Source organism: Oncorhynchus kisutch, linkage group LG13 (assembly GCF_002021735.2).
Source record: "Oncorhynchus kisutch isolate 150728-3 linkage group LG13, Okis_V2, whole genome shotgun sequence".
In the NCBI taxonomy this organism is placed as follows: Eukaryota; Metazoa; Chordata; class Actinopteri; order Salmoniformes; family Salmonidae; genus Oncorhynchus; species Oncorhynchus kisutch.
The window spans coordinates 42,072,292-42,099,161 of record NC_034186.2 but is presented as its reverse complement, the minus strand read 5'-3'; the positions used below and the strand labels follow the sequence as shown (position 1 = coordinate 42,099,161).

Sequence of the window (26,870 nt, the reverse complement as noted above, 5' to 3'; positions counted from 1 at the left end):
GATAATTATAATCTGTATTCCTATTGGTTTCCTTCTAGCCTGTCATGATCCTTGACCATTCCCTCTCCACCGCCAAATGACGCACAGAGGGACTCTCCAGCAAAACGGATTAAGGAGACGAAACCTGTCCCGTCAGCGGATTTGAACTGCGCGAGGACTCAGATTTCCACAGGGAAAATATAGTTTATTTATATGTTTATTTTTAGAATTTGGCCTTAAGAAACTCCGAACTCTGTAACCCGTCACCATGGGTATCTCAGAAGTACTTAACAAACTTCGAGATCGCGCAGATAAATTTCTAAATGAGAAAAACATGGTTACAGATTTCCTTGGAAAACTGGAGGAGAAAACGGGAATCAAGAAAAAAATTATTGCCCTAGGTATGTAATTGTTGTGTAGCCTATTCGGAGGACAAATTTGTTTGTCATGTTAATTTAGGTTGTGTTAACAAATCATGTTAATTTGATGTAGATGTTTAAATACCATTATGTCAAAGATGGATTCCTGTAAGCCATTGATTCATTGGAAGCCAACATTCGTCGAATGCGCGGCACACTTGTAGTCCTTGCTGTGAACACGAACTGCAGCCAATTGGAAGGCTTATAAGTAGGTTATGCTATGGCGCACAGTTTGGTATTGACCAACAGGTGTGTTTCTTTAGACGCACACTCTTCATATGTACCTCTACCTACATTGTATACATTATAAATATTAGATCTACCTAATAATATTGTAATGAAAGATTATTTCCATTAGATTTTTAGGAACATACATATTTGAATGGTGCAGTATTATAATTGAAAATACTACGGCTATTACTGTATGTAAACAAAAAACAACCAAACTTCCTTCAGATACTTCACTGTCACAAATCCAACCACAGTGCCATGTCTTGGTAGTTTCAGACTGTCCGTTATGTTGAATAATTCATTGTCACCCTCCAGAGGACTTTGGCAAGGCATGGGCCAGGAGTGCGTCCATGCCAGTGGGTTTCACTTACTGTAATACTGTTCCATGTCACATGTTGGTATTAGCCCTAGACAGCACCACCATAGGGAGCCATGTGCCCTTGTGCCATGGGTTCATTTGTGATGATGTAATTACCCGTGCCTGGTGCCCAATGATACCCACATACTTCCATGAACCCACAATTTCTTCCAGCAAATTCTCAATACTGCTTTATTCAACAAGGAATGAATAGCTACAAGCATGCACGAGACTAGAAAGTTGTCTCTGAGTGTAGAGCTTAACAAGGAATCAACAATTCCATAGAACAACTGTAGTCACCTGTAGACCTAAATATGAGAGTAGGCCGATGTAAGTATATCATCACTGGCAAACACATCCTTTTGTAGATTGGACAATTCTCAAGTTCTAATTTCTTAAATGTTTCTTCTGCAGCTGTTACCAGACATTCTCTCTCTCTCTCTCTCTCTCTCTCTCTCTCTCTCTCTCTCTCTCTCTCTCTCTCTCTCTCCCTCCATCTCTATTTATAAAAAATGTATTTCCCCAGAATTATGAAATCAGTTTTGTGTTGCTACCAAGACAATTATGCATTTTGCATGACATTCTAAAGTTCTGTAAATCCTTCACTATCAGTCAACAGCAGCATTTGAGACTCCTCTCACAATTTCCCTAAGACTACGTACATTCTCATGAAGTAGCAGTGCACTGCTTGATTAGCATCTTTGTGCAGTATAACGCTTGACCTCGTCATGTGTCTTGTGTTATCGACAGGTGCCGTGTCTCTGACGGGACTGTATTTGGTATACGGCTATGGCGCCTCCCTCCTCTGTAACATGATTGGATTTGTGTATCCTGCATATTACTCGTAAGAACGGTAGCAAACTAGCTTTAAAGTTACATGTTTTAAGCTAGACCGTTTATGTGTTGCCATTTTGTGTTATTTTGTGGTACCTTACCTCAATTAGGGCTATGTAATGTCGGGTACTGTTTCCACTCTTCCATGTAGAATCAAAGCCATCGAGAGCACAAACAAAGAAGATGACACAAAATGGCTGACCTATTGGGTCGTCTACGGAATCTTCAGTTTGGCGGAATTCTTCTCTGACATCTTCCTCTATTGGTTTCCTTTCTACTATGCTTTCAAGGTAAGGTGATAATCAGATGTGTATCACACAGACAGACTGTGTGCCTTACATTCTAAGCAAACTGAAAACTGCTTCAACTCACTCATTGTGACCAACCACTGACCTTACAGTTACAATATAATTCAAAATCACTATAGGCTACGAAATATAGCCGCATATAACACTTAATAAGCAATTAACAAGCTATTATAAGATAGCTATACATAAACATTCATAAGTACATGTCAATACATTTGTGGTATGCTGTGAAATACCTGTGATCAAACACCTGTATTTATGCTTTATTTTGGCTCATGGAGGTGTCATGCTTTGCTTATGTGGTTACGGCAGTATGTGCTGCCCTTCAACATGTGTCAATCATGTTCTTGTTTTTTCCCACCCTCTTTGCCAGTGCCTGTTCTTGTTGTGGTGCATGGCCCCCGTCACGTGGAACGGCTCTCAGATTCTGTACAACCGGGTGGTGCGGCCCTTCTTCCTCAAGCACGAGGCCACCGTGGACAGCATGGTTAATGACCTCAGCGGGAAGGCCATGAATGCAGCCGAGTCCGTCACCAGAGAAGGTACAGAGGCCCCTGATGGCCCAGTCCAGAAACAGCTAGCTCCTAGCCCCAATGCATTTCATGTACACCTTAAAGTGAAGTATTATCTTATTTTCGACTTCCCTAGGGTGTTGTCATTTCCTCCAAACTGTTTTAAAATAAATAATATGTTAGTAGGTTATTTACCAGTGTCCAAAATCTTCTTGTAAGCATGTTTGGAGAATGTACGGTGCATTCGGAAAGTATTCAAACCCCTTCCCCTTTCCACATTTTGTTACATCCCACCCTTATTCTAAAATGTATTAAATAAATAAAAATCCTAATCAATCTACACACAATACCCTATAATGACAAATTGAAAACAGGTTTTTGCAAATGATCATTTTTTTTTGCAAATTATCTTTTTATTTTATTTTAGATGTTTTTTTTTTTTTACATAAATACCTTATTTACATAAGTATTCAGACCCTTTGCTTTGAGACTTGAAATTAAACTCAGGTGCATCATGTTTTCATTGATCATCCTTGAGATGTTTCTACAACTTGTTTGGAGTCCACCTGTGGTAAATTCAATTGATTGGACATGATTTGGAAAGCCACACACCTGTCTATATAAGGTCTCACAGCTGACAGTGCATGTCAGATCAAAAACCAAGCAATGAGGTCGAAGGAATTGTCCGTAGAGCTCCAAGACAGGATTGTGTTGAGGCACAGCTCTGGGGAAGGGTACCAAAAAATATCTGCAGCATTGAAGGGTCCCTAAGAACACAGTGGCCTCCATAATTCTTAAATGGAAGAAGTTTGCAATCACCAAGACTCTTCCTAGAGCTGGCCACCCGGCCAAACTGAGCACTCGGGTGAGAACAGCCTTGGTCAGGGAGGTGACCAAGAACCCAATGTTTATTCTGACAGAACTCCAGAGTTCCTCTGTGGAGATGGGAGAACCTTCCAGAAGGACAACCATCTCTGCAGCACTCTACTAATCAGGCCTTTATGGTAGAGTGGCCAGACAGAAGCCACTCCTCAGTAAAAGGCACATGACAGACCACTTGGAGTTTGACAAAAGACACCTAAAGAACTTTCAGAGCTTGAGAAACAAGATTCTCTTGTCTGATGAAACCAAGATTGAACTCCTGACACCATCCCTACAGTGAAGCGTGCTGGTGGCAGCATCATTCTGTGGGGATGTTTTTCAGCGGCAGGGAGTGGGAGATTAGTCAGGATCGAGGGAAAGATTAATGGAGCAAAGTACAGAGAGATGCTTAATGCTTAGCGTCATACCCAAGAAGACTCGAGGCTGTAATCGCTGCAAAAGGTGCTTCAACAAAGTACTGAGTAAAGGGTCTGAATACTTATGGTAAATGTGATATTTCAGTTTCTTATTTTTAATACATTTGCAAACATTTCTAAAAACCTGTTTTTGCTTTGTCATTATGGTGTATTTATTGTGTGTAGATTTATGAGGGGAAAAAATGATTGTATACATTTTTGAATAAAACTAACGTAACAAATGTGGAAGAATTCAAGTGGCCTGAATACTTTTCAAATGCACTGTAGCAATCGATGGCAGTGGAAACGGATTATATCATTTTGCGGTCAGTACATTCAAAAGCATGCCCAATAAATGTTGTACCTGATTTAGCTACATAGCTCATTTCCCTCTGAAGTCCCTAAATGGCTTGGTATTTCACAGTATAAATCCTATTAGAGAGCTGTGTGTAACACTGCACCCATATAGATGCGGTAAAGAGGTCAATGGAGTGCAGGCCGTGGGGGATAGAAGAAGGATGCCGTGTTGGTGCAGATTCAGCCAATCTGATCTAACAAAGTGGATATTGGTCAAATCTGTCATGATTGATGTATTGTAACAGGCACACAATGCGATTACTAAAGTTCGATTAGGATATATTTCTCTGTTTTCGCTGCATACCATTTAGAAGTTGTCCCTTTTCAGGTTTAGAAGAAGTGACTGCTAAATGCTAACGCCTGTTCGTATAAGCTGGTAGCATAGCTAGCATACAGATATGGGTGGTGGTATTCAGTTGTTTTCAACTAATGCAGTTGATTGGTGACGATGACATGGACATGTATCGGGGTTGACATCCATACAAACAATATACCCCGATTTTTACCTCAACGTAGTGTGAAATGTACATATAATCAATAGCCTAAATGTAGGCTAATTTTGCTGGGGGCAATGAGGATATTCAGGATCTTTCCCCCACACGTTTCCATGTCATTTCCATTGTTTTGGTTGAGTTCCTTTGAACTCTTTACTGCATCTATTGAGAAAACAATGAGGATATATTTAATGTGCTGTTGGCTATGAGGTCACACCAGTGATGGATTTCATAAGCTGGCAAATGGTCCAGCAGGGATTAATGATGTCAACTGAGGTCCTAGACAGCTTATAAAAGGTAGACAGAAGGATGGCAGGAACCAGGTCAGCTGATATAGAGGTAGCTATTTTCAACCTGTGAAAGAATGCAAAGTATTCAGAATAAACAAATGAGCCTAAATATTGCTATCCATTTAAGTTTCAGGAAAAACTGAGATACACTTTGTGTGTGTGTCTGTTTGTGTGTGCACATGCATGTGTGTTTCAGCCTTGATTGTTTGTATACATCCTTTCCAACTGCTTTTGCAATTTCATGTGCACAGATCGCTTACTTGTTTCAGAAGCAACCTTCATATACCTTTGTTTGCATGGGGCCTGTCTCTTTCTCTCTTTCCTGTCTGCCCTCAGTCCTTCAATCACTGGTGAAAAACAAGACTATAGTACCACAAGCATCAGGGGCCAAAGGCTTACCCAGCACATCAGGGGCCAAAGGCTTACCCAGTACATCAGATGCATCAGGGGCCAAAGCCTTACTCAGCACATCAGAATCAGCTGTATGTAAAACAAACTCTTTATTTCTGTAACAAACTCTTTATCACTTGATTTCCTTTGCCATTAGTTAGTGCCTAACACTGCTCCAGCTAAGCTAATATAGTCTCACTATTAGCTTGTTTGCATGTTAGCTGTGTGTTGTTTCCCTAGAGTATGTGTTGTCTATATAGTGCCTTCCGAAATTATTCATACCCCTTGACTTATTCCACATTTTGTTGTGTAACAGCCTGAATTAAACATGGGTTTAAAAAAAAAAATTTCTAACCCATCTACACACACCCCATAATGACAAAGTGAAGACATGTTTTTAGACATTTTTGCAAATGTATAGAAAATGAAATACAGCGATATCTCATTTAATATACATTTAACATTTTAAACATTTAACAGGGTGACTTACAAAAGCAATTAGGGTTAAGTGCCTTGCTCAAGGGCAGTTAGGCAGATGTTTTACCTAGTCCGCTCAGGAATTTGAATCAGTGACCTTTCGTTTACGGGCCCAAAGCTCTTAACCTCAAGGCTACCTGCCGCCCCAATTCTTTATAGAAGCACCTTTGGCAGCGATTACAGCTGTGAGTCTTTCTGGGTATGTTTCCATAGCAGCGGGAAGATGTTTGGGAGTGCTGCACTTTTTTTTTAACCCATGCTACAGACACCTATATCGTTCTGCTAACACAGGACTAGTAAAGGCCCAGAGCACTACTAATATATAGATTTGTATTTTTTTTATTCCTTTAAAAAAATATTTTTCAGGGGGTGCTGCAAAAACAACTTGGATGAGTAGGTGTGTCCAAACTTTTGACTGGTACTGCATGTCTCTAAGAGCTTTCCATACCTGGATTTTGCAACATTTGCCCATTATTCTTTGAAAAAATCATTCAAGCTCTGTCAGATTGGTTGTTGACCATTGCTAAACAACCATTTTCAGGTCTTGCTGTAGATTTTCAAGTAGATTTAAGTCAAAACTGTAACTCGGCCACTCAGAAACATTCATTGATTTCATATGATTTGATTCCCTGTCTTATTGGTAAGAAACTGGCCTTGTGTTTTAGGTTATTGTCCTTTCCTTTCCCAGTGTCTGTTGGAAAGCAGACTGAACCAGGTTTCCTCTAGGATTTTGCCACAACTATGCTTGAAAATATGGAGAGTGCCCCAAACATAATACTTTGTATTCAGGACAAAAAGTGAATTGCTTTGCCACATCTTTTGCAGCGTTACTTTAGTGCCTTGTTGCAAACAGGATACATGCTTTGGAATATTTTTATTCTGTACAGGCTTCCTTCTTTTCACTCTGTCAATTAGGTTAGTATTGTGGAAGAACTACAATGTTGTTGATCCATCCTCATGGTGAAATTCCTGAGCTGTTTCCTTCTTCTCCCGCAACCGAGTTAGGAAGGACGCCTGTATCTTTGTTGTGACTGGGTGTATTGATACACCATCCAAAGTGTAATTAATAACTTCACCATGCTCTAAGGGATATTCAACAAAAGGGGTTGAATACTTATTGACTCAAGACATTTCAACTTTTCATTTTTTCTTATTTGTAAACATTTTGAGAAATATAATTCCACTTTGACATTATGGGGTATTGTGTGTAAGCCAGCGATGACAAAATCTATATTTAATCCATTTTAAATTCAGGTTGTAACACAACATGTGGAACAAGTCAAGAGGTGTGAATAATTTCCGAAGGCACTGTAACCCCTGTTGTAGCCTCTAAGAAACCACTCCTTCATTCTAGTAGCTAGTATCAACTCTTAGTTTTAATATCTCATTTGATTGCTATTATTTGTCAGAAATAATTCAATGTTTTAATTGAACAACAGAAGATGACAACACAGTGTGATTGAAAGTGCCAACACTATTGAAATGCATGTCATCAAAATAGAATACAGATATGTATTTTATGGAGCATGTGTCAAGCCTCTAGTCCACATCGTGGACCACTATTTTCCCTCCTCTGGCTGGTAAATGTTGTTGGTGGGATCATTCCTAAACTGATACTCTGTACAGTCATGTGGAAGTTAATGGGTGCTAACTAACTAATCCCACTCCACTGCAATCTGTAGACAATGGATACTGATAAAGCTGCCATTAGTTATTTTTCACGTAGTCACTTTCTGCAAGCTTGGAATCTGGGTCTATTGTTTAATTTTGGGACTGTTGTTGGAGGAAATGCAGTAGATAGCACAGCCTCAACACAAAATAAGCTTTCAAAATGTTTTGTCAGAGATTTTAGCACAGCAACAGATGGCAAAGTCTGTTTTCTCAAGAATGAAAACGAGGATGTAAGTCAGCAAATCCGACTTGTGAGAAGAACACATGGCTGGATTAAAGATTCTGCTAGGCTTCCCTCCTCAGGTTTAAAAACAAATCAAGGCCCACTACAGCAGGCATTACCTGAACTGTGAAAAGAGGTAGTCGACCATCAGCCAATTTGCCAATATTTCAATGATTCTAAATGTATGCTTCCCGCTGCTTTGTGCTTCCCTTTCGTAATATGGTTGTGAAGCTCTTTTGAAAGTAATTATTCCTCACTGTCTTGTCTGTTCCTATTCCATGTCTATTCAGAAAATTATCAATGAGTTGATCTACACTGAACCCACTGTAGACTAATGGTAAGTGTCACACAGTCACACTGTGTGTGTATACAGTATCACTCACTGTATTCACCCGGTCAACCACAAGGTTTTGTGGGCAGTGGCTGAATCTGGTGGCACAGATTGCTATTTGCATTAACCAAGTGCTCTAACCTCCTAAAGGAATAGTTAATTACTAAAGGTTGTCAGATGGTTTTAGACTTCCAAATTCGTCTCGCGTCGTATGAGTTCATGCCCCATGCCATTTGTTGTGTAGATCCAGCTATGCCGGTTTCCCAAATGAATGAGAAAGATATGGGCACCATCTACTTCCTGTACACTCCCCTCCATATGTATTTGGACAGGGACACAAACGTTGTACATTTCTTCAAGGATCAATGGGAACATATTCATTTATAAGTCCAAAAATATATGTAGCAACTGCAGATTGCCTCTTTATGTGAAATTGTCCAAATACATATGACTTCCTCAACTGGGGAGTCATGTGAAACATTTGATCTCAAATCCAAAATGGTGGAGTATAGAACCAAATTTGAAACGGTATCTTCACTGTCCAAAAACATATGAAGGGGAGTGTATACTGTGCCCATATTTCTTTCATTTGCCTATATTTCATGTCATTTTGACATAACTACTTTGAGTGTCTTACATTTTATTTGGTGAACTATGAGCAACTACGAGTGAAATATGAGCAACTATGAGTGAACTTTGAGCAAGTGTATTTCATTATCTTTACAGACCAACAGGTAGAGGCATCCCACCAAGACAAGTCTCAGTGATGGTACTGATGACAGCAAACCAAACCATGCCAGGTTCACAGGAAAGACTTCGGGTTTCCATGTTGAATTGCAAACTGCTGAACCACTAATACTTATGATTGGAAAACAATGACACAAGTCTGACAGAGATTGAGATACCATTACACAGACAGGTAACGGGACAGGAAAAAAACATAACCAAGGTAAAATTCTGCTTTATATCGACCAAAACCATTGCAACTGAAAAACACTTCACATCTTGAAGGTTGTGGGTGGTTAGTTGAATGGTATGCAATGTCTGATATTTTGACCTTATCATCACCTGATTAGAGTAACTGAATTTAAACTGGTCTTTGGTTTACAATCAATGCAGTGTCCTTGTCTGCAGGAGTGTGTGGGCTCAATGCTTCAACAATAGCCCACAGTGTTCTGGTCTTGGACTTCATTGCTTTAGTTTTCACCGTTGTTCTTTGTTTCTTTTTGGACATGTTTTTCTCTCTTTGTGTCTTGTAACAGTTTTGTATAGTCAGATCTAGGCCATATGAAAATGAAATTGACACATACCTCTACTGTAAGTTAGAAATGCATTGGGTCTTGGAATCCTAGTGATATTGTCCAATGGTAAATACTAGTACTGTGTATTTAACCAATCATTTAAGTTGAAGGAGAAAGGGTAATAAATGGTACGTCATGAGTTAGGTAATTAAGTTATTTCAAAAACAGTCCTTTATTCCTTTTATTATACATGTACATATGTTGTACTCTCAAAAGGACGTAAAGTAAGTTGTACCTTGTGTATCAATAAAAGTGTCCTCTTCTTATTCAGTGTATTGCTTGTCATTATGATGATCACTGATTCTTTGGCATGGATCATAGGAACTAATGCTGCATTCAAAGCAACTGGGAACTCTGAAAAATACGAGACAAATCATGACGTCAGTGATCTTTCGGTCGATGAGTCAGAGCTCTAAAAATAATTGTGTGAATTGTTTGCTGTTAAAGACTGTGTGATAACCTCTATATGCAATATTCCAGTCAAGGGAAAAGTAACATACCTTGGGATTACCATATCGAAGGATCAACAGGAAAGATGCTCATTAGATGAAAAAAACAAAAAGAAGTTTAATCATTGGTTTCAGAGGGATTTATCCTTGATAGGTCGAGTATTGCTTTCTGAAGGTATCTCCACACTTACTTATGCAGCCCAGTCCCTATATCTTGACAACAAAATAGGTAAAACGGTTGACCAGGTGCTTTTCAACTTCATCTGGAAAAATTGTACACATATTAGGAAATCTGTCGTTATGAACTCGTATGAATATGGTGGTCTCAATTTTTTAAAGATTTTCCTACTTTGAATAATACTTAAGATAAATTGGGCTAAACATTTTTTAAAGAATCCAACTTCAAATTGGAATTTCATCCATCATTATATCTTCTCCCATTTTGGTGGCCTCAATTTTATGTTACTTTGTAACTGTAACATTGATAAGACTCCTGCAAATGTAACAGTTTTGCTTCCGTCCCTCTCCTCGCCCCAGGGACCTAAATCAACAACAGCCACCCTCAAAGCATCGTTACCCATCTCTCCACATTAGCCATGGCCTTTGCAGGGCAAGGGGAACAACTACTTCAGGTTAACTAGCTAGCCATTTCACATCGGTTACACAAAATTATCTGCTTTTCATAGAGAAGTATTCTTAGCGTGGTCATTAATATATAACCATAATTGTTCCCCGCATAGGTATTTCATTTGTTTCAATAAGGACATTTTGTATAGAAACAAGTCTTTATTTTTTAAGAACTGGTTCAATTATCATAACCTGCTGGTGAGTCAACTTTTTAATGCAGAAAGATTGTCACTCAATTATGAGGAATTTTTATCTCGTTACAATATCCCTGTAACACCTAGAGAGTTCGCCATAGTCTTTGATGCTATTCCATCTGGAACGCTCATGTTATTTAGAGGTGTAGCCAGACCTCACCTTCATGACCTACCCTCGCTTAATCCAGTTCTCTTCAATAGGGAAAATATGTTTCTCCTTCCTCCCTCAGAACAACAGATCTATACGTGCTTTATTTCAAAGGGATATTGTCTTCATTCCTTATGTCACAAGTTACTGGAATACATTGGTCACTAATATCTGTTGGAAAAAAGTCTGGTTATTACCACATAAATACTTGCTCGTTAACAAGGTCAAATAGGTCTCTTTCAGAATGATCCATAAGTATTACCCTGCGAATCATTACCCGAAGAAACTCAAAAAAAAGACATTAACATTGATTCTACTTTTGTTTTGAGCATCCAGAAACAGTTTCACATTTACTTTGGCATTGTCTACATGTAAAACAATTACGGAAAGATATTCAGTTTTATAATTGTTAATATTCTTGATTACTTTTGTTTGTTATGGGTGAATGTGCTGCTCGGTTTCCTTAACCATAATAAAGATTAAAACAATTTGACCTCAAATATAATTGTGCTAATGGCAAAATGTCATATTCATAAATGTAAATTCACTAATAAAAAAAAACACTTCCGTGTTTACTATAAGGAATTCGAGCAGTACAATAAGACCATTCCACATTCTTCTAAGAAAGTTGTTAAAAGAAGCACACATATGGATTGTTTTAAGGTCTTTGTATAATCTGTAATTTGTTGTACCCCCTAGCATGTTATCATTGTCTATGTATGTACTTCTTGTATGTATACAGAGTGTTCTACATTATATAAAATAAAATGAGCTCTAGAAAGAGCCCGAGTTCCCGAGTTGAAAGACCGTTCAAATCGATGTTTTCCAGTCGGAGCTTGTTTCTTTCTGAGTTCCCAGTTGTTTTGCCCGCAATGAAGTCGGCAGTACGAGAGTTTTGAACGCGGCATTTGCTTGTCAGAACTAGACATTCGGAAATGTCCGACATTTCCTAGTTCCGACTAGCGCCTGAACTCGGCAAAAGCATTTTAGAGGAAAGTGCTCTAGTCGTCATGATTGGTTCAACTTCTAAATTGCACCAGGGCAATATATACAATTGAATGTATTATTATGAATTAATTTTTTTCTTGCTAAAAACATAGTATTAAAAATACAGCGAACAAGGTAAAATTATATATATATATATATATATATATATATATATATATATATATATATGAGCAATGACGTGTCCGTCTCACACGAATGACGTGTCAACTTCAGCTCCACGCACAATCCGTTGTTTAGCCTCTACCTTTGTAGCTAGCTATGAATATTGTTTCAAATTATGTTGTATGTAGAGTTAGCGACGTTTGCCCGACAGCTTGGTGAAATTGCACGGTAGAAAGTATTCAGTTAACTACCAACAGAGAAGTGGTACGTTTAGAAGACCCCGCAACACCATTGGCTTGCTTAGGAAATCAGACAACACGACTCTGATGCAAACTGTTTCGTAGCTACATGTATAGACATAATATTCCACGGTATCATTATTCCATATAGTACGCTCTGCAGAATGAATATCAGCATGGGTGCCAAAAATAAGAAGCGAGTGGTACTTCCAAGTCGACCAGATCCGCCCACTGTGGAGCAAATTCTTGAGGACATCAACAGAGCCTTTTCGAATGATCCAGTCTTCAACGTCCTGGAAGATGGCAACCAAGGTACGCACTATGCGCCTATGAATCAGGGTTGTATTCATTCGTCTGATTCCGTTGCAAAATATTTTACAATGGAAACAGTTTACTCCAAACGTAAATCGTTTTGCAACAAAAACGAGTTTCTATAGGACAAATTCGGTTAGGTCACTTCCCGTTTCGTTTGCTCTGTTTGCTTCCGGTTAGTTCCTAAACGGCAAAGAATCCTACTAATGAAAACACTCCAGTTCATCAGTCAAACAGATGGCAAGTCATTAAAGGTAGGCTCAGCGAAATTACGTTGCCACGAGTAGCACCAAAACCGCGAGGAAAGGTTGAACCTCGTGCTTCACAGTTGTTTCGGAAATGTGCCGACGGTTTACTTTCTGCATCTACATCAAATCGCTGAGTCTACCTTTAAGTATCCTGTTCATTGCCATGGTAGCCTGCCTTATTACTGTGAATTCAAACAGACACTTTCACTTTATTTCACCTAATGTAATGTTGATCTTTCAGCAAATGGTCTTCTTGATTAGATAGCATATATGTTACCAAACTGTAGAACTAAACTGGATGTTGTCCCTTTCCACAGATACCAAGAGGGGGTCCTCAGACAATGAAGCAGAGACAAAGTACCTTCAGAGCCGCAGGTACTTGGAGATGAATGAGCGGCTTCAGGAGGTTAGAGGTGAACTTGTGCAGCAGAGGGAGGAACTGTGGGTGGCCAAAGAGCAGTTGGAGAAGAGTGTGGCCGGGGTCAAAGGGAGAGCCCTCTGACCAGTCTTCCCTCACACCTCAGGGCTGGGGGAGCACATTACCTCAGTTTAAACAGATTCATCAGGAATTAACTTGGCTTCCTTGAGTCATGCCACCTCAATCTCGCAGAGGGTCTCATAGCAGAAAATAGAAATTGGACACAACAGATTGTTGTTCAGACTCATTGGAGTTTAAATGTGTCTCCATAAATTGGTGTGACTTTTCGCGAAATGTTAAAGCAAATTAGTTGTCTACATGTTCTGTAATGACAATAAAATAATTATTTGTGAACAAATAACTTTTTAATGTTCAATAACACTGACATGTGCAGGAGTCAGGCTACGGCTCATATGAATGTTATATTTTAACTTAAAGGTCATTATATAGTTAATGCAATGATCAAGTACATGTCAGTGTAGAGTATATATTTGTTTCTTAATTAGCTCAGAAAACTGTCAGTCTATGTCCACGTTTCATTGGCATGAATGCATGTTTAGTCGATTATAATTGAAAGCTCATATTATATTGCTTTGATATATTCAAGAAAAAGTCAAATGAAGCTTTAAGTCAGCCAGGAAAATGATACACGTCCACAATTTATTTGATGAGAAAATGTATTATGATGACTTTCATTCCTTGGCCTATATCACATGGTACCATTTGCCTGTGGCCCTGTTTATACATGGCATGAGATTTCTTCTACCCCATATCTGATCTGCTATAATCCTTCTTTCCTTTCACCCCATGGTCCAACTTAATTTAGCCTATCCTAGTTGAAGCAAAGTGAGTAATATCAAAATGACACTGATCTCACAGGATACCTAATTGCTAATACAGTATTCCAGTTCCCGAGTCATGGCTGATCCAAATCGGCTTTCTATTCCACCTTGGGAGGGAATTTCACTAGACTCGTTCACAAAACTTTCCGGTGCTTTCAAGCATTGAATCTAACTTTACGTAATTTAATGCCAGGTATAAACAAGGTCTATGACGTTCATGGTGTACAACCTTGGATCTTTTAATCTGATTCGTAACATACATTATACAACATTTCCGTTGTAAGAACCTTTACAAAAGATTTAAAGAATACTGTCTTGATCTTTGACAACTTTCCTATGTACTCCATTGTCACTACTAGTCTTTAAGGGCTGTTTATACATTATCAATGGCAATTGTGACAAAGGGGCTTGGTTAATTGCATTACTCAAATGCTTTGGAAATGTTACCTGACTCAATTTAACATTGTACATTAAATGAGAATAAACAGCTCTTAAATTCCATGGAAATCACGCCAGATTAGTTTCATTTCTGTCAAGCACTTCTCTCGATCGATTTGTCTTGGTTACATCTCTTAAGAGAACATATGAACAGGTGATGTTACAACTACAGAGAATATGCATTTTTATTTCTAAGGTCTTTATGCTTGAGTTCGTTGACCTATCACTACTGACAGCAAGACGTTTAAGCGGATATTAACACCTTTCTGTAAATATTTCTACAGAATAATTTCTGTATGTGTACTCTTGTGTAGAACCCAACAGTTGTTTCTTAATGACCATCATCCACCATCACACCATATTGTACAGTACCTGCTTTCTGATTACTTTAAGTGATTCTAGAGGCGAACACATATGTCATAGCATTCAATAGACAAAGGCATTTACAGCTATTATGTTGAAATACAGTCATTCAGACTGTTCATCTACAATTAGAATCAATGAGCATGGCATATTCTCACTGCCACTTGATCCAGAATGGAGATGGACAAGAAATGCATGTTTGTTTCCATGGCTGGTTATTTTATGTTGGTCTTTTTAAATAAGGAAGAATGCCACTGAGGAGAAGTTAATTTTAGTTCAACATCTACAATATTAACAGGTGTAATACAGGTGTATTTAGCATGCTGTAAGGAGCAACACAGAGTTGTTTTTGCTCACTGGGAAGCTTATAGAGTTCTACTGCATGTCTGCACCAATGTTCCCTCAATTTTTTGGGTGCGCTACGCAAATCAAATTTGAGGTCTTGTGAACGGAAACTTGAATGTTGTGAGAATTTTGTCCAACTTCCGGCGTGTTTACAGTTTTAGACAGTAACCAATAGGCTATTGTGGCTATTGTAGCATAATGTAGGCCTACCAACAAAAGAATGGAGCAAATCCCATAACATTCACATGGAAGTGGCTTTTGATTTCTATGAAATAGCCTACAGTAGCCTATATGTGGTGTTCAATGCAGGCCTACATTGCATGAGTCTTTTAAAAACGTTTTTACATTATGAAGGGCTTGACATTAATTCATTATTTTTTTAAACGTATTCTGTAACACCATGGGTAAAACAAATTGCATTGTATAGTATTATATGATGCAAGAAACCACTTTACAAAATTCAATAAATTATTATTACCATACAGCGAATTAGACAATGTAGGCTACCCCTCTTCCTATTGGTTTATGTGCATATTCACGCCTGTCTCAAAATACAACACTGCCCCTTTAATTAAGACCTGACTGGCTTTTCAACGAGCTTGAAATGTAGCCTACACGTTTTGTGCTATTATATGAAGCAGTAACTCCCCATTGCTGACCTATACTTATCTATAACTGGGATAATAACTCGCTATCTAGCAAAGAATATCAACAAATGTCTACACGCGCGGCTCTGATCTGAAAAGCGCATTCACTTGCATTCAGATCGTGGGCTACACCCGCAAATATAATTCTTCTCCGTTGCGATCTGGCTCTGCCTACAACAAAATAACAGACAAAATCTTGCAAAGATGGATTTGTTTCGTTTTGTTGCATTAAACATGGCCTGATATAATGTTGATTCGATCACAGAAAATGTTGCTATATATAATGTGAACTCAGTGAAGTTCAAACTCTTGAATCTCTGAGCCATCTGGCTTTTTTTCTGCGTGGCAGTCCTGGAGGAGGTGCACGGCTGCGCATGCGCTCAGTTGAGGGAACATTGGTCTGCATGCATTTACAATACCGCTTCTAAAACAGAATACAGTTAACATAGTGTTCCAGCAGTGCTGATTATTTAACGTTAACTATTGGCAATAATAATTCCTGCAGTGGTTCTAAAGTGAAGGCTAACAGTGTGGTATCCTCAGTAGTAAATAGTGTGGCGAAGGCAAAGCAGTAACATGTGGGTACATAGTAAATACTTTACATAATATTATGTCCATATTTTGATGTATTTCAACAGTCTTTTTCAAATGAGTTTGGAGCCACAGTAGTACCTTTTCAAAAACACACAAGTCTTCCAGCTGGGTTTTCACTCAATGATTTGCATATTGTTTTTCAATAATGGTTGTTCCTTCCTTTTGATGATGGTGCTGTATGTCTTGAAATCCACAGACAATTGTATTTTTTTCCTATGTTGTCATGTCTACACTAATCTTCTAACAAGCAATGGTTTATATACAAATACAAAAAGTACAAAAATGTGCATTTTGTACGAGATTAGGCTACTCCCTGTAACTCCTCTCTAAATATAGGATAGTGTTATTCTATCCAAAGAAGTCCTGTCTTAATGCATACATCCAACTTGTATGAATGACATGTGGGATCAGATGATTTGAAATGACGAGTGTTCTTTTTTGAAGACATGTTTCTGATGCAGTGAGGAAAAAGAAGGTTCAATACCCGAGGTAAAAGGATTGATATACACAAGAATTTGTGTTAGTTTCAATCAGGAACACAGTAGGATTTTTCTCATCTCAATTGTACAGAATTACATACGGTACTACGTAGTAGGTACTAGGCTTCAGATTTTTCACATGACTTCTCATTGATTGCTTGGCTCTGTGCATCTTGCAGGCAGCAGGCCATGGGGCTGGGTATGTAGTTGAATGGGGTGACCCGAACTGCCTTGCTGGGGGAGCTCTGACGGAAATGGCCGACGCCGCCTGTGTGAGTTTCCACAGCGTTTCCAGAGGATGCTGTGCTGTAACTCTTTAGGGATCCATCAGAGTCTCCATCTTGGACGGAGCCAATGCTGATCTTTCTAAGGAGGGCTAGTCTCGCTGCCTCCTCTGAGATGATTGGAGCTGTCTCAACAGTTGGAGAGGTGCTTGAGTTGGTCTTGTTGGACGAGAAATCCTCTGTTTGGACTGTAGCGTCGCTCGTCTTTCTTGACTTTAGTAAAATGGTCGGCAGTTTCCTTGGCAGTGCCGGTGGTTTTGGTTTTGGCCCTTCAGGAACAGGCAACAGAGGCAATGCAGTAGATGGCAGAGTGCTCTTCAAGATTTGAGGCACATCCTCATCCCGAATCCTCCTCCAGGTGACTCTGTCATTGAGGTGTGATCCAGTTCTCTGCTGCTTCTTCTTTGTATCGTCCTCACTCTTGGCTCGCCCACTTGAGTCGGAGGATGAGGAGCGGAGGGAGGAGCGGCTGGTTACTCTGCTTAGTATGTTTATGCTGGGCGATGAGGAATGGCGCTTGATGTTGTCTCTTGCCTGTTGCTTGGTTGCGGAGACGTTTCTCGGAGGCACCCTGCAGGGACTCTCTGAGCTGGTTCTCCTGGCTGGACACCTCGTTGAGAGGTCTCGGTCACTAGAGCAGGCTCTGGACAGAGTCACAGTCTGCCTTTGAAGCCCCTGCTCCTGCCTTGGCTCTTGCCTTTGCCCGGGGCCCTTTCCTTGCATTCTTCTTGGTCCCTGAGCAACTGCCTTTAGCTCTTGGCATCGAGATGAGCATAGGAAGACTGCAGGAGCACCTGGAATTGCTTTTCTGGGCGATGCGTGCTGCGAGGTAGGCACAGAGCGTGAGGACGAAATGTCACGTCTCATCCTTGTCTTTGATTCCTTGATAAAGGTCAATTGCCTCAGGAACCCATTGCGGTCAGACTCGCTGCTGCTTGAATGGGTAGATGTCATGCGGACTAAGTCAAAACGATTGGCTGGAGGGATTATTTTTCCAGCCACCTGACTGTTTTGTCTGCTGATACTTGTGGGTTGGTTGGTTACCAATGGCGATAGAGTTCTGGACTGTCTTGCTGCATTCTGCATGAAGGGTATTCGGACGGGTGACTTCTGTGTTTTGTGTCCTGGAGGTATTGGGCTCTGATTTGAAGGAACAGTGGAACGTCCCTTCCTTTCAGGTGGACTACTTGCTGGTGTGTTATCTTTTTGGGGAACAGATTTACTTGTTTGTGAGGGGGAGATTATTTTCTTCTGTGACTGTCTCGATGGAGTAGAGCTTTGAGATGATCCAGAGGATGAGCTCTTTGGTATCCTCGGAGGTGGGGTTGAGCTTCTTTTCGGCAAACACCACTGTGTGGAGTCCAGGGGTTGTCCCAAACGGTGGAGACTCTTTGACCTCTGTTGTGCAAGGTTTGGATTCTTTGGAGCATCTGTTTTGGGGGATTCTTTATTAGGAGGCGGCCTTTGCGAAAGATTTGTCTCTTTCTTAGGCGTGTATGTCACTGTTCTACCTCTGAAGACCACTGGTAGATTTGGAACTGGTTTACGTTGGTTAAAGTCCAGTGGTTTGTTTGCTTTTTTGTCTTTAAATATCTTCTTTTCTTTAGGCGTAAAGCTAGATCCAGACATGAATGAGAGGACAGATTCAGTCTCTTCAGAGGAATGTTCTTGAGACTTTGATGCTTGTAACCTTGTGACAACAGAATTAGCTCCTTCTTGTATTACTCTCCATTCAACACTGTTGAGGTCTGAGTCTTTATCAGATGCTATATCGTCACTGTCAAAGTCTTGTTCGTTGTTCCATCCACCGGACACTTTCTGCATGTCATTTCTTTGTTTCTGCTTCTTCTCTGCTTTCTTTCTTGCAGATAGCTTCTTCCTCTGCTTGGGCATTGCAGATGTTATGCATTTTTGCAGAAGATCATCCTCTGAATCCATACTGACTGAGCTTGGTGAGCTTTGTTCCTCATACTGATTGTGGATGTGCATTGGTCTTGTTTGTTGGACCTGGTTAGATATCTTGTTGTGTTTGTTTTTCACCCATACTTGCTGGGATTTTGATTGGTGTTCCTCAAATTCTGCATCACTCAAAGAGCTAAGAGATGAACTAAGAGAGTAACATGGGGGTGTTTCCTCCATGATTAGTTTGTGCTTGATCCTATTAAAGCCTTTGGGTCTTGTCTGGGAATTGTCAATCCGACCAATATTAGTCATACTTCGGGAGAGAGTGTTTCTGCTGGACTCTCTCATCTGTTTTCTCCCTGTCCTTTTCATCACTCCCTCCTCTTTGTCTGTCTGGTCATCATTCAAGCAGTAAATGGCTTCCCCTGTAGGTGTTGGATGGGGCATGGACTGAAAAGCCTTATTTCTCTCTAGTGCTCTCTGATTTTGGTTCCCTTCTGTGTTTTGCTTTATGATAGGTAGATCCAGTTTCCTTGTCAGGACCTGTCCCTGCTTTTGTCTTTGTTGATTGGGTGATTGATCACGGTTTCTCTGATTAGCCACTCTATCAGCAACTTCTTTGCTCTGCATCAGTACTCTTTGAGTGGGAATGACATGTTTGATTGACCTGCTCATTTGATTGACTGGTATGTCAGGCTGACTGGTCATTTTAGTGGGTTTGTGGAAGTGCGAGAAAACCCGAAGGTCTTCAATTCTCTTTGCCTCTTGATCCAACAATTCCTGTTTGTTCATACTTCTAACCCTCCAATCTTTTGCCCCCTTGTCCCTCACTGGGTACTGAAGTGTTTCGTCACTTAACGATGTCGTGCTGGAAAAGTTGACAGGGGTGCCCTCGGCAGAATCAGTGTATGATGAATCATCAAGATATAAGTCCTTTTGTTGCATCACAATCCTTCTCCCTGAGCACATTTGATTGGCATTGCTAGGAACCATCATATAAACAGGTATAGGTTTTCGGGTTTGTGAGTTTAGAACATGGGTGGGTAAGGTGGAGATCAAGGAGGGCATTACTTTCCTGAACTTGGAGGGCATTGCTGAATTGATGCATTCTTTGAGAATTTCTATATCATCATCTGAATTGCCCTCACTATATCTCTCCCCTTGGTCCATAAAAGAAGGATGCTCATTGTCATCTCTATCTCCATGAGCCCTTGGGAATGATGGATTGTTGTCCTTTTGCTGGAGTAAGGGAGTCAATTTCAGTTCCACATCCTTCTGAATGTAGTGCTCATGAAGAGGTAGAGCACTCAAGCTGGAGGCACATGAAAAGTTCTCTGTGGGTTTTTCTACTGTAAAATAGATCATGGTCTCCAAATCTGGAGGTAAGTTGATCCTTTCCTTAAAGTCTGCAACTTCCATGAACTTGCGCAAGCTGCTTTCCCACTGCCCTGCTGTCCCAGCATTTTGGGTTTCTGGTCCATTTGATTCAGCAAAGCATGGGGTTTTGCTTCGACTGGGGGGCATGGTTTGCCCTGGACTGTCAGGAAGATCACTTGGACTTATGGTTCCACTGATCATTCCGCTGCATGGATCACTAAGTATGGAGCTGGCAATTGAATGAGACTCAAAGCTACCCAGTGAGCTGACCGAGCTACAACGGCTCATCACAAGTGGGGTCTCATGGATGTAATTCTCTGATGAACTTGAAGGTGATCTGTCCTCAAGTATGCCTGGTGATAGACCCCTGAGGAACACCTTTTCACGTTTGGTGGGGCAGGGAATTTCAATAGGATCAGACCCAATGCTCAGACAGGTTTTTGAATCAGTGACTAGCAGTTGGCTATCACTTAAATCCTCCAGAGTCTCATTCTCCTCCTCCCTATTGACCAGATCCCCATCTTCCATTTCAATGATCTCAAGTGATGAGTCACTCTCCAACTCATTTTCACTTTGACTCTGTCCGTCAAGAGCTCCATCACCAGAGGAGAGGGAGGACAGGGAACTGCAACGGGAGAAACAGATTGGGGTGTTCTCCACTGAATACTTCTGCAGTGTCTCCATTGGGCCAATGGTTGGACTTCTAGCAGAGCTCATTGGAGAAAACTTGGCTAAACTCCCTCCAGTCATCACAGTTGGGACCCAGGCTAGTCTCCTCATTGCTTGAGCTGCCTGCACATTGATGGCACTTTTTGCAACACCAAACTTGGAGACACTTTGAATTAGAGGGACATGTTGGTAGGAAGGGGACAGCTTTATGGAAGTCATGCTGACATCAGAGGAAAGTTTAGTTGATGCACTAGCTGGTGTTTGTGGGGGCAGCTCTTGGCTCTTCTCGGTTTCTGTGCTATTTAGTTCAAGCAATTGAACCTCTTTGTTGTCCACAGAATCTCTCTCTGGCACATCAATCGGACTTGTCGCATTGAGAACATGAGCTCTGATGTTAAGATATTCTTGATGGGCCACCTTAAGATCAAGCTTGTTAGGTCGTCTTTGAGCTGTTGCTGACCTCGCTGAGGGCCTAATCTGGTCCTTGCTACCACAATAGCCATCACTGGTACTGCCACTGTTGAGACTGTCAGTGGACAAACTTGCATGGGTGGTTTTGAGACGTAAGAGAGCATAGGCTCTGTTTAGACGTTCTCTGTGTGCAAAGTTGCTGGTATCAGAGAGGCGGCAGGGGGAGCATGACTTGGCCCGGGCCTCGTGGAGTTCATCTGATCCATAAGGCCAGTCTGCAAAATGGTCCTCTGAGCTAAGGCTGAAGCTGTCCTCCGAAGATGTATGCATGGTAATGTCCTCCACAAGCTTATCAATCTTGGCCACAGTGTTGGTGATCTTTTTTGCTAATTTTCCTGCTGCAACAGACACCTCGTCTTCTGGAGGCGCGGGCCTCTTATCCTCTGTCTGTGGTGGCTCCACGTCTCTCTCCGGTTCACTGTCCTTCTTGCGAGGCTGGTTTTGAAGAAAGTTGGAATTGGTCAGGAACATGGAGAGCATGGAGAAACTCCCTGTATCCAGACTACTGGAGACATTAGGGGCCTCATCATCATCAAAGCAGCCTGAGTCAGATGCATAATCCTTTGCCAGGCTCTCGATATGCCGCAGCGGCTTGTTAATGCTTGGATGCTTGGGGCTGCTTTGTTTTTCAATGGAATCAAATGTTTCAGCAAGGTGCTTTGCATCTAGCTCAGCCTCCAGTGCTTTCTGCTTCCTCATGTAGAGCGAGGGCATGCAGGAACCAGGGGATATGACCGCAGCATCCTTATACTTGAGGGGCCGATTTGTGAGCAGGTTCCGTAAAGCTGCGGCACTTCCCATGGCTATCATTTTGTGCTTGGAGTGGATGAGGTTGCGCAGCATGCTGACTGCTCCCAGGTCCCACAGCAGCTCCTGGTCCTTGGGACTGCGGGCAGAGAGGTTCCAGAGGGTCCCACAAGCGTTGCTCACAATCGTCAGGCTGTGAGAGCGCAGGTGCTGAAGCAGCGTTTGGAGGCAGTTGTGGTCCCTGAGGATTTGCCTGAATTGAAAGAGAGAAAAAACGTATTAGAATAAATGTTGTGGTTATTTACAGTTGAAGTCGGAAGTTTACATACACTCAGGTTGGAGTCATTAAAACTAATTGTCCAACCACTCCACAAATGTCTTGTTAACAAATTATAGTTTTGGCAAGGCGGTTAGGACATCTACTTTGTGCATGACACAAGTACATTTTTCGAACAATTGTTTACAGACAGATTATTTCACATATAATTCACTGTATCACAATTCCAGTGGGTCAGAAGTTTACATACACTAAGTAGAATGTGCCTTTAAGCAGCTTGGAAAATTCCAGAAAAAGATGTCATGGCTTTAGAAGCTTCTGATAGGCTAATTGACATCATTTGAGTCAATTGGAGGTGTACCTGTGGATGTATTTCAAGGCCTACCTTCAAACTCAGTGCCTCTTTGCTTGACATCATGGGAAAATCAAAAGAAATCAGCCAAGACCTCAGAAAAAAATTGGAGAACTCCACAAGTCTGGTTCATCCTTGGGAGAAATTTCCAAATGCCACGTTCATCTGTACAAACAACAGTACGCAAGTATAAACACCATGGGACCATGCAGCCGTCATACCGCTCAGGAAGGAGACGTGTTCAGTGTCCTAGAGATGAACGTACTTTGGTGCGAAAAGTGCAAATCAATCCCAGAACAACAGCAAAGGACCTTGTGAAGAGGCTGGAGGAAACGGGTAAAAAAGTATCTACATCCACAGTAAAACGAGTCCTATATTGACGTAACCTGAAAAGCCGCTCAGCAAGGCAGAAGCCACTGCCATTAAAAAAGCAAGACTACGGTTTGCAACTGCATGTGGGGACAAAGATCGTACTTTGGGGAAATGTCCTCTGGTCTGATGAAACAAAAATAGAACTGTTTGGCCATAATGACCATCGTTATCTTTGGAGGAAAAAGGGGGAGGCTTGCAAGACGAAGAACACCATCACAACCGTGAAGCACGGGGATGGCAGCATCATGTTGTGGGTGTGCTTTGCTGCAGGAGGGACTGATGCATTTCACAAAATAGATGGCATCAGGAAGAAGGGAAATTATGTGGGTATATTGAAGCAACATCTCAAGACATCAGTCAGGAACTTAAAGCTTGGTCGCAAAATGGGTCTTCCAAATGGACAATGACCCCAAGCATACTTCCAAAGTTATGGCTTAAGGACAACAAAGTCAAGGTATTGGGAGTGGCCATCACAAAGCCCTGACCTCAATCCCATAGAAAATGTTTGGGCAGAACTGAAAAAGCGTGTGCGAGCAAGGAGGTCTTACAATCCTGACTCAGTTACACCAGCTCTGTCAGGAGGAATGGGCCAAAATTCACCCAACTTATTGTGGGAAGCTTTTGGAAGGCTACCCGAAACGTTTGACCCAAGTTTTTAAACAATTTTAAGGCAATGCAATACTAATGGTATGTATGTCAACTTCTGACTCACTGGGAATGTGATGAAAGAAATAAAAGCTAAAATAAATCATTCTCTCTACTATTATTCTGACATTTCACATTCTTAAAATAAAGTGGTGATCCTAACTGACCTAAGACAGGGAATTTTTACTGCGATTAAATGTCAGGAATTGTGAAAAACTGAGTTTAAATGTATTTGGCTAAGGTGTATGTAAACTTCCGACTTCAACTGTATGGCAATTATTAAACTGTTGCACTGATATACAGTAGAATTCAATTCAAGTAAATACCTGTAATCATCCCGTGTGGCCACAAGACTGGAAACATTGCGCAGGATGCCACCTCCACTCTCGATGATTGCCAGTGAGTTGGTCTGACATCTGTAGGTGAGGGTGCTGACCAAGAAGCCCAGAGCCCCATCTACTGAGCAAATGGCTACCTTGTTCTCAGGACTGTGTGCTGACAGGTTCCACAGAGCGCTGAGGAGGCTTTTCAACGTGGATTCCTAAAATGGGATTTTACATTTACATTGCATTAGAGATTAGAATTGTGCAGATATTTTGCCATTGTTTCCTTTGGTTATTGCTTTGGTTACAATTGCCACCATGCATCGATGACATTATCTCGGTGTGATCTTACTTTTGTGGCTTGAAGAGCACAGGTTATCAATCCTGTTACACTCCCTATGTCCCTAAGGACCCTCTTGCTGTTGATGTCTGCACGCCATGACAGATTTCTCAGAATACTAGACACTACCTGTGAGGGGAAAAATAGATATCTCTTTAGCCATGGAAACATTGACTTAAACCACTGAAACTGAAAAGAGTAATGTCTCGTGGTTCTGAAATGTTGACAAAAAATAAAACACTCTCAAGTAGTTAGGATAGTAGTAACCATGTTGTACCTGATGTAGTTCCTCACTATCAGATGCAAGTTGGGCAACAATGGCCTGCAGGCAGCTTTTCTTTGTGCAGAGAGTGGCCTGTGTACAAGAGAGGTCAGACAGGAGTCATTTATCTTGAATAAAAAAATATTCTTAACAATTGGGATAAATATGTATCCCTCTCAGTTTTTTTAATGCTTTTCTCATGATACATTACCTTGTTGACGACATCTCCGAACGTGAGGTTTGTCAGCGCCATGCCTGCGTAGCGTCGAAGCGCCATATTGATGGGATCGTTCTTCATTCCGTACAGCTCCTGGTCCAAGTGCATTAGCTCTGCGACTACCTGCAACCCCCCTAAACAGAGACACACCAGCCATGCACATCACAAACTGAACAATCACTTCATTCACATATAATATTTGTCAGTAAGGTTATGCTTTATCATCTTTGATGGAAGTATATTTCCCATTGACATGTTGTTCACTAACCTAGTTCATTCATGGCTTGTCGGTATTCCTCCTCAAAGGAGAGCTTCATGACAGCACACATGGCCTGGCAGATCTGGGGCTCCAATGTCTCAGGGATGTCTGAATACAACACAGACAAGTACAGCTGGAATTACTTTCACATTCACAGTATAATCCACAGTGTGCTATAGAGATGGTATTAATCGCCCAAAATAATCCTGCTTCCCTCCACTACTAACCTGTGGTTGTAGTACCTCCGGGGGAGGGCCTCCCCACGTGGCTCTCGATCCAGTCCCAGCCGCTGTCACAGTGCGAGCGGATCTGCTCCAGCACGTGCAGCACCCTCATCTCCCGCCGGGCTTGGCCCTCGTCTGGCTGGGAGTACACTATGTTGTGCAGGGCAGCGCTGGCTCTGGATCGGGCCTCCCGGCTGCACCCTGTACTTCCATCCGCCTCTCCGGTGCCCCCTGGGCCGTCGTGAAGGATCTGCACCAGCAGGGGTACACAGCCTGACTTGCGCATGGCGATGCAGCTGTCTTGGGAGCTGGACATGGTCAGCAGAGTGCGGGACATCTCCTCCCTGTCCCGGTTGGCCAACATGGAGAGCAGCCAGAACACCATCTCCACCTAATCCAGATCAAATACAAAATGGCCGTGGTGAGTACGTATTTAATTCACCTTCATTTTGACTTTTGTATTTTAAATACTTGTATTTTACTACAATATTTTACAACAACGACTTGAGAAGAATGTTTGATATTATAACATTGGCATGCATGACCACTGAATCGGAAAATGGTGGATGGATAGTATCATATGCATGTAAGCTCCACTTTTGCTACACATGGCAGGGCAATGGGACCATTATTGTCCACCTAAACAAATATTCATCTAGATAATGCAAAGCCAGTAATGTAAACTGCATTGTAGATCTGAACTGGCATTCATCATACTAAATATGTAATGGTGCCCTTACTTTGCTTCCATCTCCTTGTGCATCAATCGCAGAAGAAGACGACGCATTTTCTGTGTCACAGCTTGAGATCTGCAAATACAGAAAGGGATAGGAAATGGCATGGTTTTAAAATGCTCCAGAAAATCACATTGTAGGATTTTTAATGAACCTGATAGGTAGGCCTAAATAAATAAGAACTGTATGCAGCTGCTGGCATTGGTAGATCATTGGAATTTCATACAAGTTAATAAACAAATGTTCTACATTTTCTGTTCAATCCTAAGTATTTAGGAGTCAGCGTCAAAAAGCAGAGTGAGATGTTATTGTCAATAGACCACTAACAGCTACAGTGCCTTCCGAAATGATTCATAACCTTTGACTTATTCCACATTTTGATGTTACAACTTGAATTTAAAATTGATTAAATTCTCACCCATCTACACACAATACCCCATAATTAAACATTTATTTAAAATGTAAAAATACAAAAATAAATATATTATTTACATAAGGATTCACACCCTG

At 41.1% G+C, this 26,870-nt stretch overlaps 3 protein-coding genes across 5 annotated transcripts in view; 2 read left to right on the top strand and 1 right to left on the bottom strand.

Annotated features, from left to right (window-relative positions):
- The first annotated feature begins 78 nt into the window (after positions 1-78).
- On the top strand, positions 79-14,540 carry LOC109901529 (receptor expression-enhancing protein 6). 3 transcript variants are annotated; one of them, XM_020497519.2, is made up of 8 exons: positions 92-380; positions 1,738-1,831; positions 1,973-2,111; positions 2,503-2,671; positions 5,396-5,541; positions 8,111-8,157; positions 8,878-12,531; positions 13,097-14,540. In XM_020497519.2, exons 1-6 carry the CDS (start codon positions 248-250, stop codon positions 8,153-8,155), a joined length of 726 nt encoding a protein of 241 aa, XP_020353108.1. In that variant the 5' UTR covers positions 92-247; the 3' UTR covers positions 8,156-8,157; positions 8,878-12,531; positions 13,097-14,540. The 3 variants fall into 3 exon arrangements, with proteins under 3 accessions (XP_031642137.1, XP_020353108.1, XP_020353109.1); XM_031786277.1 differs by lacking the exon at positions 8,111-8,157 and having other exon boundaries at positions 79-380; XM_020497520.2 differs by lacking the exons at positions 5,396-5,541; positions 8,111-8,157 and having other exon boundaries at positions 104-380.
- On the top strand, positions 12,396-13,281 carry lg13h19orf25 (linkage group 13 C19orf25 homolog). Its single transcript, XM_020498638.2, has 2 exons — positions 12,396-12,531; positions 13,097-13,281. The coding sequence occupies exons 1-2, from the start codon at positions 12,396-12,398 to the stop codon at positions 13,279-13,281; spliced, it is 321 nt and encodes a 106-aa protein (XP_020354227.2).
- Positions 13,839-26,870, bottom strand: part of LOC109902352 (APC regulator of WNT signaling pathway 2) — a 36,261-nt gene continuing 23,229 nt past the window's right edge. The window contains exons 8-15 of the mRNA XM_020498637.2: positions 26,367-26,435; positions 25,630-26,017; positions 25,412-25,510; positions 25,138-25,277; positions 24,942-25,019; positions 24,677-24,793; positions 24,328-24,542; positions 13,839-22,608 (exon numbers count right to left, since the gene is read on the bottom strand). Coding sequence (XP_020354226.1) covers positions 17,025-22,608; positions 24,328-24,542; positions 24,677-24,793; positions 24,942-25,019; positions 25,138-25,277; positions 25,412-25,510; positions 25,630-26,017; positions 26,367-26,435 — 6,690 coding nt within the window. The 3' untranslated portion in view covers positions 13,839-17,024. The remainder of the gene's footprint in view (positions 22,609-24,327; positions 24,543-24,676; positions 24,794-24,941; positions 25,020-25,137; positions 25,278-25,411; positions 25,511-25,629; positions 26,018-26,366; positions 26,436-26,870) is intronic.

What these genes read in the sequence shown, in the direction of transcription:
- lg13h19orf25 (XM_020498638.2), top strand. Translation starts at nt 12,396, where the DNA reads ATGGGTGCCAAAAATAAGAAGCGAGTGGTACTTCCAAGTCGACCAGAT. An exon ending in CCTGGAAGATGGCAACCAAG is followed by an intron (nt 12,532 to 13,096) that starts GTACGCACTATG and finishes CCCTTTCCACAG; the next exon opens with ATACCAAGAGGGGGTCCTCA.
- LOC109901529 (XM_020497519.2), top strand. Translation starts at nt 248, where the DNA reads ATGGGTATCTCAGAAGTACTTAACAAACTTCGAGATCGCGCAGATAAA. An exon ending in GAAAAAAATTATTGCCCTAG is followed by an intron (nt 381 to 1,737) that starts GTATGTAATTGT and finishes TGTTATCGACAG; the next exon opens with GTGCCGTGTCTCTGACGGGA. An exon ending in CTTTCTACTATGCTTTCAAG is followed by an intron (nt 2,112 to 2,502) that starts GTAAGGTGATAA and finishes CCTCTTTGCCAG; the next exon opens with TGCCTGTTCTTGTTGTGGTG.